General features: G+C 47.0%; 1 protein-coding gene across 1 annotated transcript in view; it reads left to right on the top strand.

Annotated features, from left to right (window-relative positions):
* LOC308068364 (serine protease inhibitor Kazal-type 5-like) overlaps positions 1 to 18,828 on the top strand; it is an 81,566-nt gene that overhangs the window by 61,082 nt on the left and 1,656 nt on the right. The window contains exons 2-11 of the mRNA XM_080398813.1: positions 489 to 7,356; positions 7,859 to 7,925; positions 9,574 to 9,701; positions 9,874 to 9,925; positions 12,226 to 12,356; positions 12,953 to 13,034; positions 13,552 to 13,619; positions 14,487 to 14,577; positions 16,314 to 16,441; positions 16,809 to 16,872. Of these exons, the coding sequence (XP_080254939.1) occupies positions 7,238 to 7,356; positions 7,859 to 7,925; positions 9,574 to 9,701; positions 9,874 to 9,925; positions 12,226 to 12,356; positions 12,953 to 13,034; positions 13,552 to 13,619; positions 14,487 to 14,577; positions 16,314 to 16,441; positions 16,809 to 16,872 (930 nt within the window). The 5' untranslated portion in view covers positions 489 to 7,237. The remainder of the gene's footprint in view (positions 1 to 488; positions 7,357 to 7,858; positions 7,926 to 9,573; positions 9,702 to 9,873; positions 9,926 to 12,225; positions 12,357 to 12,952; positions 13,035 to 13,551; positions 13,620 to 14,486; positions 14,578 to 16,313; positions 16,442 to 16,808; positions 16,873 to 18,828) is intronic.

Genomic DNA, 18,828 nt, shown 5'->3' on the forward strand with positions numbered 1-18,828 from the left:
CACTCACCTGAGAGCTGCAGCAGCAGTAGGTATGAACAGGGGAGCTCTCAGGTGCGTGACTATTGCAGTCCAGAAACTCAAACTCATTTCCGTTAGCTTGGGGCTAACTGGTTTGTTGGCTGACCAGCAACTGGGTTTTGGTCACAGAAGAGGGTGCAAACAGAAGAGCTTTGTTCAGTGTCCTAAACCTTGTTCTTGCAGGGGATGTGTGCAGGTGAGGTTCCTCCCAAGCTGTGCTTAGGAGGTGGGTGAGACTTGTAGCTGGCCTTGCAGCAGAGTCTAGCCCAGGGTGGGTACGTGGTTGGGTGTCTCTGCAGGGTGGGAAGACATCTGGATGTGGTGGTTGCCAGCAGAGATGAGTCCTTTTCCAAGGCACTAGGCAAGATGTGCAGAACAGACCTCTGTAGGCAACACTTAACGCAGATGCAGCCCTTGCAATGTTAATGTGGCAACACGATAATCTTCCCTTGATATTTCTTATTTGACAGCTGCGCATGAGCCCAAAGTGAGCTGCAAGGGGCTGCTTGCTCTGAACCTGAAGTGTTAATAATACTGAGACTGATTAAAAATGGGTAAGTGTCTTTGAAGTCCCTGCATTTTGAAATGTCTCACTTCGGAGGTGTAACTCATGAAACACTGCTGAAGTTGAGAGCTCTGCGCTCTGCTTTGGGTATGAAGCAAAATACCATCTGCCCTGGGTTTCCTTTGTTAGATATGCCAAACAACTGTGCTGCTTTTTTAGCCCTGAGAATCTCTCAGTTATGGGAGGGGTGTAGTGATCAGCTGGAAAAGAGGAGTTTGAATATTTCAGAGAATTAAAGTGTTAAGCAGGGTGCTGATGGGGTTCCTCTGAGTGGGAGGAGAGATGGTGGGGAGGTAAGTGTCAGTCAGGACAGAAAAGGACAGCTACTGTGGGAATACAGGTGTGTCTGTAGTTTTATTAGAAATATGTGTCATCTAATTTTCCTGCTAATGTTGTTATCCACTGGCTATGAAGGTGTTTACTCCTCTGGAAGAGGAGAGCAGGGGATGGGACCTAGTCTCGAGGGCTGCTGTGCTGGTGTGAACAGGGCACCTGGAGAGGTGGCAGAGCACAAACGGCCGGGAGAGCATATGCTGGGTCCTGTGAGGCTGTGAAGGTTGGGGCGGTATGAGCCTGGCTGGCTCTCAGGAAGAAGAGCGAGCAGTGCTGGCAGCACAAATACAAGAACGTGTTGGTTCTCCAGTCTGGCCTAAGGAATCAGGAGCGACGTTGGGTAAAGCAGCCTGTTCCTTGTTGAGAACCATGTTGACGATACCAAAGCCATAGCACTGATTGTAGAGATGTGAGTTTTCCAGTGGGAAAAATAAAAAAGGGAAACGGTGTCGTGAAGGGGACTGCCCCTGGCAGCAGTGCCAAAATAGGAGAAATGGGGGCTGCAAATCCTTATCGGGGCTCACTTGGTCCCGCTGTGGTGGCTGTGGAAACGGACCCAAAACACTGCCTTGCTCTGGGGTAAGAATGGAGCTCCGTGTCTCCACGTGGAGCTTGCCACAGCTCATGCTCTCAGGCATTGAGGGCAACCACAGAGCTGCTTGGGCTGGAGACTGGCATTTAAACAACAAAGAGCTACCAAAGCAGGGATGGCTTTAAAAAAAACAAACACTCAGTCAATCACACACACACACCCCCACCCCCACCCCCCCCCCGCCAAAACCCCAACCACTTACACTGCCTATTCTTGTCAAAGGAGACTTTTCCTTGACAAAACCATCCCTAATGATAAACACATTAAAAGGAGGTGATCCCACCTGTGGAACAGTGCCATGTCACTAGAGGAAGGAAAAATGATTTTCTGAGTGGACAAGGAATCTCATTTTTATGTATCTATAGATAGATTCCTATGCAGGCATAGCCTCTGAAGGAGTGAAATGTGGGAACACCAGAAAGTTGGAGAATTATCATGGGAAAGGGAGTGTAAGTATGTTCATCGCTAATTGGGGTGTGAGTCATTCAGCTGTTTGTTGGACTCCCTTCCCCATTCTCCTTGGGACCTTGAAGAGGGAAGAGGCAAATGTCCCCTGTGGCTCTGCACTGCCTACCATGGGGCTGGCCCAGCTTGGTGGTTGTAGGACTTTGTACCTAGGACTCCTCACAGCCTCTTGTGTTTCCACCTGACTGGAGTTTGCCTAGATTTCATGCTATGCTCCCATTTCCCCCCTGCATTTTCCTAGTTGCTCCTCCATGATTGCTTTTATCCTGTTTCCTGTTTTTTCTAGCAGAATGTTGTGGAAAATGGACCCAGTGAGAGCTGTCCTACCAGGTATAACATCATTATATGCTGTTTACTTTTTCAAAACTTTAACTGAGCCTTTAACTGTGATATCTCTTCTTGCTTTCAGCTGCTTTTCTCAGTGGCATATTGCTTTTCAGCTGTTTGGCATCATTTTAAAATTAAGATTAGCAAGGTACTGTACCAAACCTGTTGCTAAAGCATCAGGATCATCTCTCCTACATATCTGATCCTGCAATACAAACTCCTATGGAAATTAATGGGCTGTCTGGATTCCAGTGCAGGATTGAGACTTTATTGTGTAAATCCATCAATATCGTGTACATCCATCAATAAAGGCAATCAAGTGAGTCAGGCAAGGTTTATGTTTAATACACTTTTGCTGTCATCTGTCATTATTCTGCTCAGGTTTGTGTAACTCAAGCGCACAGGAGCAAATCCTTCAAACCACATGGCTTTGCAGGGTTTTCCCCTTCCCCTGACATCAAGTTTCATACCATTGGTGTGGGGTGTTTTTTTTTTAGGAGGTTGTAGTTAAGCAGTAAGAATTGGGAGGGAAATCCTAAATTATTTTTCTTTGTTTTGTTTTTTTTTCTTGTTACTGAATACGGCTTTGGTATCAAGGTGTGTTTGGGCCATTCTGACCTTTTCCCACAGGTTGGTGTGGGCATAACTGGTAAAGAGAGTGCTGCAGTGGTGGGATGATGGGAGGGAGATGTGGTGGTGACAGAGCCTGTCTGCGGTTGGGACACGGGTCGGTCTCTCCTCTTTGGTTGTCTCCACTTCCAGGCTGGGATCTGCTCTCACCTGGCCAGTCTGGCCAGGGCTGATACCCACTGTAGTTCCTTCAGGAATGGGGAGGTTAGCCAGTTGTCTAGGATCGGGGAATTGTTTCACTTTTCTATAGGAATAGAGCTTTTTTGGGAAAAGAAAATTTTAAAACCAAAACCTGTTTAAAAGTGCATCTCCCCCCCTCAAACCCTACTACCTCGTGGCTGACTCATGGGAAGACCCCTCAGTAGCAAAGAACATACTTTGGTTTTGTCCTTCAAATGGATTCACAGTTCTATCCACTTTTAAACTACCATAAGCTTTTTCTTGCTTTTCCCATTCCAGATCTTTTCCAGCCTCTCCCTAGGATTGACTGAGACGTGCTATATCAGGTTCGTTCTCTCCCTGTTGGCCTCCCCGCTAATTCCATACCCAAATACACATACAGAAATTATCTCAGGATTCATGGCAACACACAGCTCTTCAGGTCTGCCGCTAACCATCTGTACGACCTCAGGCACTTTACTTCTCTGTTCCAAACTCTGCTGTGAACCTGCACACAATTTTATTTTGAGATGAAAAGGAGCGTTAGGGATGACCACGCGCTAAACCAGGACTTGGCTTTGGCTCCTGTCGTAAACACTAACAACTGTTCTGGTCTGAGAAGTGTGTGGCGGCAGTTTATCACAAGGATTTATACCGAGCTGTGTTGGCCTGTCTGGCCAAATACATAAGTCACACAAAAGTATGTTTTCTTCCTCAGATGGTGCTGACCTGCCCCTCTGGACAGCTGCAGCCTGCTTGTGTGTGCTCCAGCCCCTCTGCTCTGATCTGCTTTACTCATTTATTCACCTGTTTCAAACCTTGCAAATGACTTTCCTCTCCAAATTCTCCTCTCTTCACTGGAGAACAATGCACACAGCTTCTTCCCACATAAATTACATTCCAACACTTTGATGTCATCTTTATTTTCCTCTCTTGAGTCTCCTGAGAAACTCTGCACAGATGACAACCTTTTTTTTTTTTTTTTTATAAAATCTTTTTCTTTGGGGGACACCTGAGCAGGGCTACTTTGCTAGACCCTTTAGCATCATTAACAACACGTGTCGTGAGCGGTGACCTGCTCAAAGAGCAGTGTCTATATGGTCTGCCAGGTCCTGTGTGGGCTGAGAAAAGTTTTTTTCCAATAACACTGGAATGTCTTCTGAAGACAACGGTGAGACAGGGGAGGGATGAGGATTTGGCAGTATAATTTTATAATTAGCACAGCTGCTATTTGAACTGTAGCATTGAACTCAAAGAATTTTAACGAGGCCTCCAGCTTGATGTTTTTCAACCTTGCCTGAACGCTTACCACTTAGGTTCATACTGAGGTGCTTTAATAAAAGCAGATGGACTTCCAGAGGTCTTGAGTGACCTGGACCTCCTGTCGTCTCGGCTGGAGGCAAGTTATTTTAATAACACTTTCAGCTATTTTTTTGAGATATGAAAGGGTATTAGTGGTGTGCCAGCTGGCGTACCTCTGTTTTACAAACAGCCCTGAAGATGGCAAGAACTCCTCTGGCTGTGTGGGGAGGCTGAAATGATATCTCTAATTCTCTTACCTTGACAAAACGCAGGGAGTGACTCAACTGTGTCCCATCCTTATGGAAATTAATTGTGTTAATGGGATCATTAGAACTTAGAGCTACTGTCATCAAACTGGTTTTTGCAGCTAATGATGGTTCTTGGGATGATTATGTCATAATGAAGGCGGAGAATCTGGTCATCTATATATATGTGATCTGACCTGAGCCCTTTCTTTGGGTTTCATTGAGCAATGCACCAATAGAGTCAACGTAGGCAAACAGCTGCCACCCTCACCATGAAAATAGAAGGTGCTTCGGTGGTCCTTGCTCTGGCATTTTTCTGCTTCTTCTCAGGTTAGTAACTTCTGATGTTCTCCATGTCGAAATCTGGGACTGACACAGGATACAGCCTGGGACCTCCCGTAAAGATGGTGAAACAGACTATTAGAGAGCCCTTGTTCTTTAAAAAGCCTAGTGGCATAACCAGACCATAATTTTTTTTTTTACTGTACTACTTGTATTTGTTTGATACAGCACGTTCTTGGTAATGGCCTTTTCTCTTGCATGTGAAAATGGTAAAGTTCTACAGATAGGTGAAAGTGTCTATTTTTAGTAGAGCTAACGGTTTAAGAACAAATGGAATAACCACAATCCCTGTCGTTTAAGTGGAGGAATACAAATTTCTAATCGGACTAAATTTTTGTATAAAAAGCTTGACTTTGAACAAAAGTGTAATACAGTTTTTGGTGAATTCAGAAAAATAAGAATTTCTTGTCACCACTTGCTGAGGAATGCGTTTCCTATGGCTGCAGCAGAGAGGCTTCAGCAGGAGTATAGGCCTGATGCAATGGGCTTTCACTTTACTGCCTATTTCTATTGAAAAAGAGCTAATGGAGAATTTCTTGATGGTTCCCTGTGATGCTACTGTTGATGCAAGAGAAAAGGATGAAACTTACTATACCAGCTCTAAGTGGCTTAGTAGAAACAAACTCCTATCAGCTACCCGCCTGCTGACTCATTATTAATTTGGTAATTTATGTGCAGTACCACAAATGGAATGGAATGGGCCTTGAAAAGGAATTTGTAGTTTTGGACAAACAGTGATATGGCCTAGCTCTGGTACCCCAGTTGTAAGTGAAGATGAAGGAAAGCCAAAAATATTTGCGTAAGGTTTGATGCAACTACTAAGGCAGTAGGGTAAAATAATAGAGAAACAGTTAATGAACCATCCGTGGAGCTTGGGTTTTAAGCCTGTGAAAAGTAACACAGTAAAGGAGGGCACAAAGATGTAAAAAATAGATGTGCTTTTGCATTTGAATGACAAAAAGTGCAATGTTCCAGAAAATCTCTAATGCCCAGTCCTTTCTGTCGGTGTACAATAGCGCATTGGAGTAGCTTTTATCTAGAGGTATTTGGGTGGATTAGGAAATGGCATCAAGTATTTTGATTAAATGCTTTTGATTTAAAATTTCCCTTCAAAGATTTTGTATGGTTTCATTGTTGATTTTTCTGTCACAGACGCTGCCAGCCAAGCATCGATTAAGGCGAGTCCAACCTTTTCTATTCTGTTTCTCCTTTTGTTGTGCCAACTGCACTGCTTAATGCATGCTCTGAGCAAAGTCGTTTAGATGGACTATACTTGGCTATCATAATGCTTTTTCAGCGGTGGAATAAGCAGTTAATTTCTCCATGTTTAAAGACAATACTTTTGTAATACAGCGACGGCTCTAGCTGACAGTGCGTGTTTGGTGCACCGTGCTGAGCACATATCTGAACAGCTCTGGGCTGGAAATCTCATGAGCTGAAGTCAGAAATGGCATGAATTATATTTCTAATGATATTTCAGGATTGTGCTTCTGATCCAGCAGAAACCCCTGCTTCTGATAATTCCCGAGTTTGATAATGAAAAGAATTAAAACGAGTCCTTTGTGTCTCAGAAAATTATTTGATTCAGTGACTGAGAAACCAGCTCTGTTCATGTTTTAATCAAACACGCTTGTCTCTCCTTAGTAAAAACCCATTTGGAAAACATAGTAGCCAAAAATAAATGGTTCATTGATTCTCCCAAGTCTGCGTTTCAGCCACCCAGCAGAAGGGGCAGCTGGTTGCTGCAGCATTACACAGTATTACTGCGCTGCTTCCTCAGAGGGTTGATCTTTTTTGGGCTTCTGTCTTGCACCTGAATCGCTCTTCAGTCACTCTTGTCGATTCATTACGCTTGCATCCCACTGGCACTTCTATGGCTGTATTTTCAGCTCTTGACTAACTTTATGACATGGAGTCCTCCCCTGCAGCGGGTAGCAATTTGCAGCTGTATGCAAATTAAATATGTATTCCTTTTCCTGTGAATAATGGCCCTCGCAACGGGTTTTGAACTTTCTCGTTATCTTTTCTGCCTCGGGAGCTGCGAGCGGGACTCTGGGTGCAGCCTGCACCACGCGTGGTGTGTGGCAAGGGATGGGGATGAGGGGGGTGGTAGCTCCAGGCCTGGTGTGAACAAATTTGCTATTGAGAGCTCGTAGCCCACCCAAAAAAGCTTAAATGTGAATTAACTATTCTCAGGATCTCAATGACCTCTGAGGGAGCTTCCCATGACTGTTCTCCTCTGCTTTTCAGAATGAGTGCATGAAAATTTGGTCACTTCTGCGCAGCGGGAAGTTCTCCTGTCCCACCAACAAGGAGCCGGTCAGCAGCCCAGATGGCAAAGCAGACCTCAACAAGTGCCTGATGTGCCAAAGGCTGCTGTGAGTACTGGCCACGTGCTGGCTCCAGTGGCCATCCTGCCAGCCTGCAGCATGTTGCATCTTCCTGTAGTGATGAGGGGGGCTCTGGTGTACAAGCATAGTCCTGGGACACACAGACCAGACCAGCTGGCAGCTCTTCAGGAAACCTATGAACTCAGTAGCTCTCTCCAGCTCACCACTTGTGGGAGAGAAACCACAGGGTGTGAGGAACAAATCCAGGGTGAAAACAGGCATGGATTTAGTTTCTTGTTTTCGTAGATGGTGTTTAATAAGATGGAAACACCTGGATGTTAGGCAGAGAGAAAGGATAGCAAAATGCCCCAATGCGGAGGTCTGGTCCCTCTGATGTCCCACTGAGCTGGAGCCCCAGTGCTGGTCCGTCCCGCTGCCTTGCGCAACGGGGAGGTGGGGTTGGCAGGACTGGCCTTTAATCACTAGCTATTTTGGTTTTACATCCGACGATTGCACGCTGCTCCGTCACTCATGCCTCCCTTTCTTGCAGGGAGAGAGACTCAAAAAACAAAGGGAGTGGTGGAGAGGCGATCAGGAACGTGAACTCCTTGGGAGAGGTGAGGTGAAACGTTGCTACTGAAGCCAGCTTTATTGGTGCACCAGGAGCAGCATGATGCGGTGGCACTGCATCTTCTGCCTCTGACACCCATTTGCCGAGTGTGTCTCCTTGTTGGTGGCGTGGGAATCTGGCTTGGTTGATGGGGAACGGTCCTGCCGTGGGAGCAGGACACGTGTGCTCTGCCTCGGGAGGAGGATCGAAAGGAGTGTGAGGCTTTGTGCCATCCACGAGCACAAAAGAAACCCGCACTCCTCCTCCTCACAGCTCCTCCCAGGCAATCTAGTCCCTGTCCGGCAATTACCGATACGGCGTATATGGTCTGTGCCTGACCCAGAGTATAGGTTGCGGAGGATACCTGACTGTTTATAAGGCACCCTTGGCATCTGACAAATGATTAATAGCAATGATGGTGCATGTGAGCGCTGACTAGGGCAGGGTGTGGGAGCAGGCTGGCTTTAATTGTCCCTTGTTTATCTCGTTGATGCACCTGGCTAGTTCTTTTTACCCATAGCTGTTTTTCTAGATAGCAGGTCTTTATGGGGAGGGAGTTGTTTTTTTGAGCTTTGGGTTTTTATCCTAGATAGGAGCGAATTGGCTTCCATCAGATAGTGTCGGTTGCATTGATTTTTATTTTTTTTTCTTCTCTTTTTCTAGTTAAGCAGGGTAGCTTTCTAGGTCTTGTGTGTCTGGGTAATTTAAAGGTTTTGTAAAGTATATCTGTGCTAAAGGAGATCTTCTTTAAACACCTGACTTGCCACTGTGTGGTCCTGAAGGCAGAAGGACAGTTTCACAGTGTCAGGAAGAGACCTACATTGAATTTCTTTATTCAGCCATATATTTTCTGTCTGGCTTTTGGCAAGTAATTTTCTAGCTTGACTTCCCTATCTGGGGGGGGGGGGGAATGTATTACAAATCACATGACAGATAACCTTAGAAGTGCTGCATAAAAGAACCTAAAGACTTCACATGTAGCACGTGTTTATTATGCTGCAAACCTGCTTGTGTGCCCTGAAAGTTATAGGAAAGCTGTTCAGAGGAGTGTAAAGACCAGGCTGAAGGCTTAAGCAGGTCTTGCTACAAAATACTTTTGTGAAATAGAGTGCTTTGGTTCAATTAATGCGTTAACATTGTGTTAAGTGGAAGGTAAAAATGCCCACCTCTTATGCTAGCATACCTGGAAATGTGAGGTGTGCAAGGATTTTTATTTTTTTAATGCCTCCAGCTTCATCTTTTTACTGTGTATGGATTTTCAAATTCTTGGTAGTGTGCTCTCTCACAAGAGATGGGAAAATGAATTATTTCCTCATTCAAAATTCACTAAGAAATTATAGCTTTTATACTTAGAGCAAAGACTAGATCCTTCGGGCAGGCTGTTGCATGTCTTATCTAATAGAAATAGAAATAAGGCTGCCCTGGATGCAAAAGACAAATCTGCTCATCTAAACATATCGATTTATTTGGTTTATGTTGCATGCTATAGTTTAAGAGAATGTATCAGGCAGACTGTGGTTTTCCACTGAGTTACGCCTCAAGGAAACAAAATAGGGTTTGAAATGTAATTAATTGGGTGAATAGTTCTTTGTGGATTTGTGGGACGTGTGTCTCTCAGCATATCTATGTCAACCATGCTTTTGGCATTTCCATAGGATGAGTGCCGTGAGTTTCGGGATTTGTTCAAGAAAGGGAAACTATCCTGCACTAGAGAAAATGACCCTGTCCGGGATTCCTCTGGGAAGCAGCACAGCAATAAGTGCATCATGTGTGCAGAGAAGTTGTGAGTACATCAAAAAACGCCTTTTCTGTTGAGAAAGTGGCTGCTGGAGTGACCTGGCTGCCGATGCCAGCGGACGGGATTGCTCACCCCTCTTGCAGCCGATGGCAGGGGGAAAACCTCTCGCTCTCTGGAGCACCGTGGTATTCACTTTCTCATCTTGCTTCTCTTCCAGCAAAAGGGAGAATGAGCGGAAGTTATCTAAGAACAGACAAGGAAAAGATAAGGTGAGATTAAAGTATTAGGCCGGTCAATATAAAACTTTATTGGATTTTCACCTGATAGAGAAAGGGCAACATTATTCTACTCAGTTGCTCTGTCTCCACTGATTTAATTTTGAGATCCACTTCCCTTTCCCTCATTATTTCTTCATGCTCTTGAATCCCTCAAGTGAACAACTGTGTGCCTGAACGTTATGGTCTGTCCCACTGACCTGTGGACCTAGGGACAGGCAAATCTCATCCTAATAAGAAACTGGGTGTGCTCTGCTGTCCTGAAACCTGGTGGAGAGACCAGGGCTGCTGTGGGTGCTAATTAGATGAAAAAGAAAAATCCGGGTTAAAAGCTTTAAATCTGAACTCTGCAAAGCTCAAGAGATTATTGTGTTCTGTGAGGAGAGCTCAGCTCTGTGCTATCTCCATGGGCCAGTGGCTCAGTTTTAGTTTTTGTTGGAAACCTTGTTCTCACAGAGCTGCCGTTCGCCACCTTCGCCCTGCCACCCTGCAGCCACCATGTCCCTGTGCACTGATGCTTTGCTGGCAGAAGCAGCTCTGTAAGTGGAGAGAAAAAGCACTTTCCAACATTTACCTTTTAATTTCTGCTATGGTAGGGGCTGCTGCGGTCCCCTTAAGCCTCAGTCTTGGGGATAATCCTGTTTCACTGTTTTTCCAAACAACTTTGGCAGAAAAAAATGGAAGCATAAGTGAAATTTGCTGATGGCAAAGCTGGGAGGCACTATCAGCAGAGGAGGATCAGCACATCACTCAGGACTAATTGGATAGTGCTGAGGCCTGGAGTAATAGAAACAAGATAAAATGTAATAACAGTGCAAGATCACACAGTCAGTGATTAACAAGGATTCCTGCTTGTCAGTTAGAAGTGACAAAGGACAAGAAAGCCCTGCATTTACTAGCGGGTCAGGGATACGACAGGCCATGAAAAAGGAAAATGCAAGTCTTAGATGTACTCAGTGAGGTTTTTGCAGCAGAGGTCGGGAAGTTAACAGAGCTCCAGAAATGCTAGTTCAAAGGGAGACTGTTTGAGAGAGGCTATTAGGGAAAAGCAGATCTGTCTTGGAGGTGGATGACCAGGGTGCTGAGCTGGGCTGGTCCCAGGGAACAAGGCACAGAGGGGCTGGGAGAGCTTGCTGGGGGACAAAAACATTGCCTGAACTGCACAGAGGTGTGAGCACGCACTGGTGATGTGGTGAAGCAGTGAGGCTTTCGGGGAGTTCCTCTGAAGCGGGGTGTGACATTTATTTCTGATGGGAGCAACGCAATGTGGCTCTTCGTCACAGCAGGTGCAGGCTCATCCTGTGCCAGACCATATATCTCCTACCCGTGGCTAGTTTGGCTCTAGGGAAACATGGGGCTTCGTACTCTGAGTGTTTTGCTAGTGTTAGTCCAGTAGGAAAGCTGAGGTGCCCTGGATGGGATGCAGGACATGATGCTAGGGAAATTCTCCCCTGGCAGAGAGGATGGGGTGATGGAAACTTCTGAACAAACCAAAGGATGAGGTCAATGACCTGCTAAGGACCTTAATGCAAGCTAGCAAAAACTTCCCTATTGTGAAATGGGCAGAAAATTGCAAATGTTAAAACCTATTTGTAAAAAATACAGGGTAAGTGGGATACAGTTACTTATCCTCTCTACTTGCTGTTTGGAATTGGCTATTGCAGTGTCTGAATTAGTTGAAATTAGGGGGATTGAATGTTTACATCCATGTTACATAACAGAGGCAAATTAACGTGGTTTCTGTACAGCAATTTTGAACAGGGAACAAATTAATCATTCACTCTGCAAACAACCTTCCGCTGCTTGTGGACCATTAAGTATGTTTGTATTGTGCTTTTATGTTTTAACTGCTGCTTCTTGATTGACGTGTGCCAAACTGTAGTTGGTTTGGGGGATGCTGCTTGTTTTGTAAATTAAATTATCTGAGCTACAATCTGGGAAAAGGCTGTAGCTGTGTATTAAGGAAGTGGGAGGGACTTCATTACTGTATCAGTCACATCATTGGCATGCTTTGGATAGCCCAACAAGGAGGATAATAATTAGCTGGACTATGCTAGAAAACTCCCAGCACGTGCTATGCAGGCAGAAGGACCCATAATTTTTGTGACTCACTCCTCTGTTTATATACTAAGTGGCTGGAACTGCACACCCTCTTCTCTCTCCCACACCCAGGCTCTCCTGTGATGCACTTGTGATGGTTTAATATGATCCTGTCAGGAAACTCCAAGTTTCTAAGAATCAGATCAACGAGGTGAGGAGGACAGGGTGCCATAACTGTTGCTTTCCTTCCACAGGACGACTGCAGTGAGTATCGCTCCCAGTTTGAAGCTGGTGGCCGACTGTCCTGCACGAGGGAGAATGACCCTGTCCGGGATTCCTCTGGCAAGCAGCACACCAACAAATGTCTCATGTGCGCCGAGAAGTTGTAAGTACAGCTTCCTTTGAGCAACAACAGCAAAGAGGGAAATCTCCAGCTGCAAAACTGCAGCTTCTGCCTGTGAAGCTGCTCTGGGCGATGCCTGGGAGAGTCCTGAATCCCAGTGGCCCTCCAAGAGATGCTCCGGCAGTAGGGCTCCAGCTATTGCCCCTCTTCCCACTTCCCTTTCAACGCAAAGGGCCCAGGGGCAGGTGAGAAGCAGCGTGGAGTAGAGGAGGAGAAGCAAGGCTGATAGAGAGCAACCCCCTTCCTGGGGGACTGTCGGGCGCTGGCAGCTCCTGAGGAGTTTCCCACACGTGTACTTTGCCTTCCAGATGCTCTCTCTCTACTCCCATAGAGCATATGCAGAAGCAGCCCTGATATGAAAGCAGCCACCTGGATCCAGGATGTAGCGTACAGTGGGAATGGTGAGGAGAAGGGAGAAGGCTTAGGGGTGGGAATTAGGAACAGGACCACCAGGAACAGGGACTGTGGATGGGGAGGTGGTGCCTAACGACACGATGCTGGCTTACAGGGCAGCCCTGAGTACTGGCAGCACTCGCATTGCCATAGCACTTTGTTTTCCTCCTCTCCCTTTCTTCCAGCAAAAAAGAAGCCCAAAGAGGAGGTCAGTCTGGTGGAACTGCCCAGCGCAACAAACCGCTTGCTTCAAAGGGTACAAATCAGGTGAGATGGAGCTCAGAGTGTGCCCTGAGCTCAGAGAAAGGGGCTGGTGACAGTCTGTGGGATCCTGATGGCCAGGTACTGTTTGTGGTCAGCCTGGGGTGACCATGGTGCTTGGGATGCTGAAGTCAGTTAACGATGGGGGGGAAGCAGATTGTATTGCAAAACCTCTCTCATTTGTGGGATGGACCTGTGTGTGAGCGTACAAAGTGGGCACGTTTGAACCTGACAGAACATCTCCTTTCATTTTCCTGGTGGTGTGATGCTATATGAGAAGTAAGGGGCAGGTTCAGACTCCCCACAGTCCTGTAAGCCCTCAGATGATAACATTTGGTGGGTATTAAAACCAACGAGCGTGTATGGAGCAAGCATCAAACCTGCTTCCCTAAGAACAGCCCTGTAATTCTCTGGGTCTGGGAGAAGAGGGGAGGACAGGAGCTGATTTAGATTGCTGCTGCTTGGGTTGTATAAAAGTTGTTTCTATGTTTGGTTGTTGAATGTGATCCTGCCCCTTTTGCAGAAGAACTGCGGTGGTTCAGGGTCACAGCAGGGTGTGAATGAGAGACGTCCCTTCTCTTCGAGCAGAGGGTGAGTTCAGCAGCACCTGGGGTGGCACTGTCCCCCGACCGCCCCACCAGCCCTGGCACTGGTTTATGACCCTTCCACCAATGTTTTTTCCTAGAGGTGGTTAGGAGATTAATCGGAGCAGGAATGGTTCAGTTGCACACAAGTGACACTGGGATGGAGAATTGAATGTTGTGGTGTTTGGTGCTCAGTACAGCACTTCTCCCCACTGGTTAAGCTGGTGATGGGGAAGAGACACATGGAGCGGGGCATGTTGCTCATGCAACGTTTGCTCCTTTTTGGTCTCGACTTTGCTGTGTACAAAGCAGCAGCGATTGCTGTGCTCAAAATCCCTCTCAGGATACCTTTGCCCAGCAAATCCTGCCTCCTGGCAAGGCACACGTGTCTGCCTGGCCCTGGCTTATCCTCACCTGCTGGCTTGGAGGCAGTATCTGGTGCACCATGTGGGTTTTGGGTGCAGGTTAGACACTCCTGTTTGTTTTATAGCTGCTGGACCTGAGCAGGACTCAGCTGCTGCTTTTTCAGAGCCTTTGCTGGGAAGCTGTGAGACTTCTTGCTTTTGGCTGGTTCAGTCCTCTCATCTCCCTATCTACTATGTGATGCCAACAGGCACAGGTGCAGAGCCCTGGGGTGGTGATGCATTTGAGCTGAGCACAGGGCAAGGTTTGTCACACTGTCACCTGTCCCCCCATTAACAGGTGACTGGGGGGCTTCTTGCTTGTTCCTGTCCTGGTGGGTGGGTGGATGCTGTAGTGCAAGCAGCTCCCTGAGAGCTGTGGGGGTCTGCAAGGAGGGTGGGCTCACACTAAGCTCCCCCTGTTTTGGAGGGGTGGTGTGATGAGCTGCCTCTCTGCTTTCTCTCCCTGCCAGCCCACAAGGTAATGTGGCTCAGAGTGGTCGGAACTGCAACCCAGCACCTGGCCGTAAGACACAGAGCAAAGACACAGACTCCTACCAGCTGGTAAGCCCACCTCCTGCATCTCAGATGTCAGCTGCATGGGCAGGAATGGGGACTTCTCCTGCAGGATGCTCTTCTGCTGGTGTTGAGCCTCCACCAGCTCCGTGTGTTTCTGTGGGGCTGGAGGGACCATACTACAAACTGCCTCAGCTTTTTCTGAAGCCTTTAGCACTGACTACTTTTGGAAAAGGGATGTTTGAGTTAAAAGTCCTGGTAGGTTGTTCAGGTACAGCAATTTTGATGCATTCCAGAGAAAGCATTAGGCATAATAGTGCCAGTCTGCTTCAGGGCTTAGTGGTATTTCCTGGTAGCACCGAAGGAGGAGTGGATGCTGGTGAGCTTGACTGATGAGAGGTGGTTCAGAGAAAATCTGCTCCTCTCCTCTTTCCAGGGCCACCTGTGAGTTTTGTCACAGGCAATTCCTCAGAGCCAAAGGAGCGGTGACACTGACTGTTGGGACCTGTGATGTGGGACTTCCAGTGGGGTGGCTGCCTGCCCCGGGCAGCAGTGCAGGCACATGGGTCGTGCTGCAGGCAGCAATGTCTGGTGCGTAGGAAGGCATCTAGCAGAGAATTGCAAAAGTCAGCATTGTCTGCTTTCACGTCATCGGTAATTACCTAGATGAGGGAGGAAGCAGTGTATTAATAAAATTAGCAAGTGATGTTTAACCAGCAGGTGCTACCACAGCACCCCAATGTCACTGTACCCCCTGTGCCACCTGGCATGAGACCTTCCTTCCCTGTGGTGCTTCCTGCCCTGTAGTGCTGTTGATAAACCATCGTTCTGTGTAAAATGCTGCATCTCCAGGTGGGACAGGAGGCAGAATGTCATCTCCAGCCCAGCTGCAGCTCTCCTCAGGTTACACCGTTTGCAGTTGTTACAACATGTTTTGTAGCACCTGGAGAAGGGGATGGGGAACCCCTTACTCACTCCTTTGTCTCCATCATTTTTTAAACACCGGGAGCTGAGGTGGGTGGCCAGGCTGAGGAAGGGGCTGTGTGTGCCAGGGAACAAACTGTGGTATCTCTGACCTCTGCTGTTTGAAATTTGCTATGGCTCTGCAAACAGCCGCCCTGGTGTGCTTGTAGGGTGGGGACCTAAGTGCAAAAGGTTTTTCGGGGTCCCCAGAGGCCACTCCGTGTGCTGTGAGCTTGTCCTGGCTGTGTCATATGTGGTTTGTTAGGAAAGCTGTGTCTACACGTTCCCATTCTCATGTTTGAGAGGAAACAAGGCACCCTTAATGAGTTATATATGTTCGTGTCTCTTAACTTAGCGGGTGTCAGAAGCTGTGCTGTGTGTCGCACAGCCCCCAGGCAGTGGGGGTCTGCGGGGAAACTGCTTTTTCCTTAACTTTGGTCAACGGGCTTCATCTTCATTCTCCAAGATAAAATGGCATCGAAGCCCTGATAAGGAGGACTAGGGATCGATAGCAGAAGTTTTCATCCTCTTGTGGATCATCCTTGGTGAGAGAAATACACCTGCCCTGGACCAAGGTGGATCAGATGAGTGGGTCTGCGCCTGGCAGTGGGGCAGGGAAGGATCTGTCCCCAAAGCTTGGCTGGCCAGTCCAACAAGAGACACTACCTCTTTACAAGCCCAGCCTTGCTGGAGGTGTGGTGGACGTGCTGCAGGGCAGAGGGGCCCCCATGACAAGGCTTCGTTTGTAAGCACATGTAAGTCATGTCAAGGAGGGTCTTGCAAGTGAAATAGCACCAAATGTAACTTCTTTCTCTCTTCAGCTGGACTGTGATCGAATTCTGCACGGGGTAAAGGGTGGAAGGATTTTCTGCAGTGAATCCTCACAACCAGTCTGTGGCACTGATGGGAAAACATACAAAAATGAATGTGACTTGTGTTCAGCTGCCATGTGAGTAGGCGGAGAGATTTCAGTAATACAGGGTCACCCACCATTCCCGAGTGTCTTTTGCAGCACAGTGTTTGTTTTGATATATCATGACTCACTATCAAGTATGTCCTTGGTGCCTTGCTGTTAAGCAAACATAGATCAAAATTCCTGAGATTAGTCTGATGACAGCTAATTAAGATACACAAGTTTCTAGAGTCCCCTATTCCCTTTCTGCCCAATCATAAGATTGTTTGGGGAGTAATAAATGCCATCATATTGGAAGTAGTATCAAAGTATTAAGGAATTCACAGAGGACTGTCATGCTGATGGCAGAGTGCTTTAGCACTGCAAGCGAATAATAAGCAGTGTCTTGTCCTCCTTTTTGCAGGAGAGCTTCAAACTACATCACGGTAAACTACCGAGGTGAATGCCGAAAGCCTGCCCCTGAAGTGGTAAGCAGCACGGCACGGCTGGGCTGGGGAAACATCAGTCTTTTCCCTTCCCTTTGTGAAACTCCCCTGTCAGCACCGTCTCGGTTCGGGGGTCCTGATCCAGGCAGCTGCAACGGAGAGTGAAAAATGAATAGATGGCCATCAGTCACCAGCTGCCCTGCTGTGCTCGTCGGCAGCAGCTGGGGGTCAGCACCTGGACCCTGCAGGCAGGTTAACTAACAGGTTAATTGAATGAACAGGTGAACGGAACTAATGAGTTAAAGCCAGGCTCTGCAGGTGATTTTCAGCCGGGAGGCACGGTGTGCTCTGGTCCTGTTAGGGTCCTCTTGGGGGGTCCTTCAGGCTAGGAGGGCTCGGTTGTATTGCAGGCTGGGAGGGAAGAGGGCTATTGGAGCCCCCTCTCCTCTGTTTTGTTTGCTGGTTTGTTTTTTCCTTTTTCCCCTGAAATGGGGTGTCGCTGAGAGGTGGAGAAAACATCCACCTGAAGTGCCTCTTGGCTGCGTGTAGTATCTCATTTCTCACTCCAAGTGCATGCTGGAGAGCCAGCCTGGCCCCAGCAGCTGTAGCAGGATCATTAGAGCCCCAGGAGTGGGATGCTTGTGGTCCAGGTGTTTAAATAAATGTTCGGGCTTGGATTTAATATATAACTTGGGCATGGTCTCCATGTTTTACCTAGGCTGTATGGTAGGAGTGTGACACATCTGGGAAAACTTCTGGCTTTCCTCCTGAGACTTTGGTGAGGCCAGGAAGACCAGAACTGCATAAACCATAAAGGGCTCGTTTCCTAAAGAATATCCAGGGAGATGGCTCGGAAATGAAAAATATTCACCAGCTGGCATACTTTTGGCAAAGGTCTTGAGCCTTGACATCTTGTGTGATCCCACATAGCAGATGGGTTAAACATTTCTCAGTTGTGGTTTGTCTTTCCAGCAGTGGAAGCTCAGCAGTCTCCAGCACTTTGGTTTGCTGCCAGGGTCTCCCAGTTTGGGTCTCTTGAGTGCATGGGATGCCCTGTAGCACTCGGGGAGGGCTGTCCTCTGTATTGGTGTGAAGTCTTGAGGAACTGAATATTCATCCCCAGGGAAATACTGAGATTTGCTCCTGCTCCAAACCTGGAGAGAATCAAAATATTGAACCAGCTAAAGAGAAGGTCTGTAAAGTTTCAGGTGGGAGCTTTGGCTTCTGAACGTGGATTTGCTATCAGTGTATTTGTAGGCAATTAAGAGCTTTTCTGTGGGATAGCTGTCATGTCATGCCTTCCTGTGTTCAGTGCCAGGTTGCCAGCAGATGTCCAAAACACTAAAAAATAAACATCCCAGCTCCTTTTCCCGTCTTCTGTAAAGCAGCAGAGTGCTCTCAACTTTGTTTGAAGTTAAACCATAGTGCAGAAAGAACTAATTTTGCCTGTGATTATACTGGAGGCTTTCACATCGCAACAGTGATGGAGCCACTGTTGGCTTGTATATTCTGGGAGCACAGGGAAACCAGGCACTACGAAATCCTGTGGTGACTCTGCTCATGCTGCCCAAGGCAGATGAGATTGGGTATACCATGGAAAGTGAGACATAGAGAGGATTCCCACAAAACTGTTCCCAGTCTGGAATTCCTTACTTTTTTTTGTGTTTTACCAAGCTGCTACAGCTCTCCAGCCTTTGCAATTAGAGGAGTATGCCATTTACTGAAAGTCAGACAGCTTGTAGCTATGTTAAGTATTCCAAGGAGAGTTGCATGCAATTAAAAGGGAAAGCGATAAGCTTTTTCCTTAGGGCAAAAAAAAAGCTAAACATAAACCCCCACGCACAACGATTTATTCTTTATTTATGTATATTATGTCACCAGAAGAATCAGACTGGAAACTTATGGAAGCTTATGAACAATGTACAGAGCAATGTTATTTTCAGTACTGAAGTTCATGGTCATTTGTGGTGTAATGAATTCTTTTTTTTGCTGAAGATT

Source organism: Falco punctatus (genome assembly GCF_963210335.1).
Source record: "Falco punctatus genome assembly, chromosome: 8".
NCBI classification, from domain to species: Eukaryota; Metazoa; Chordata; class Aves; order Falconiformes; family Falconidae; genus Falco; species Falco punctatus.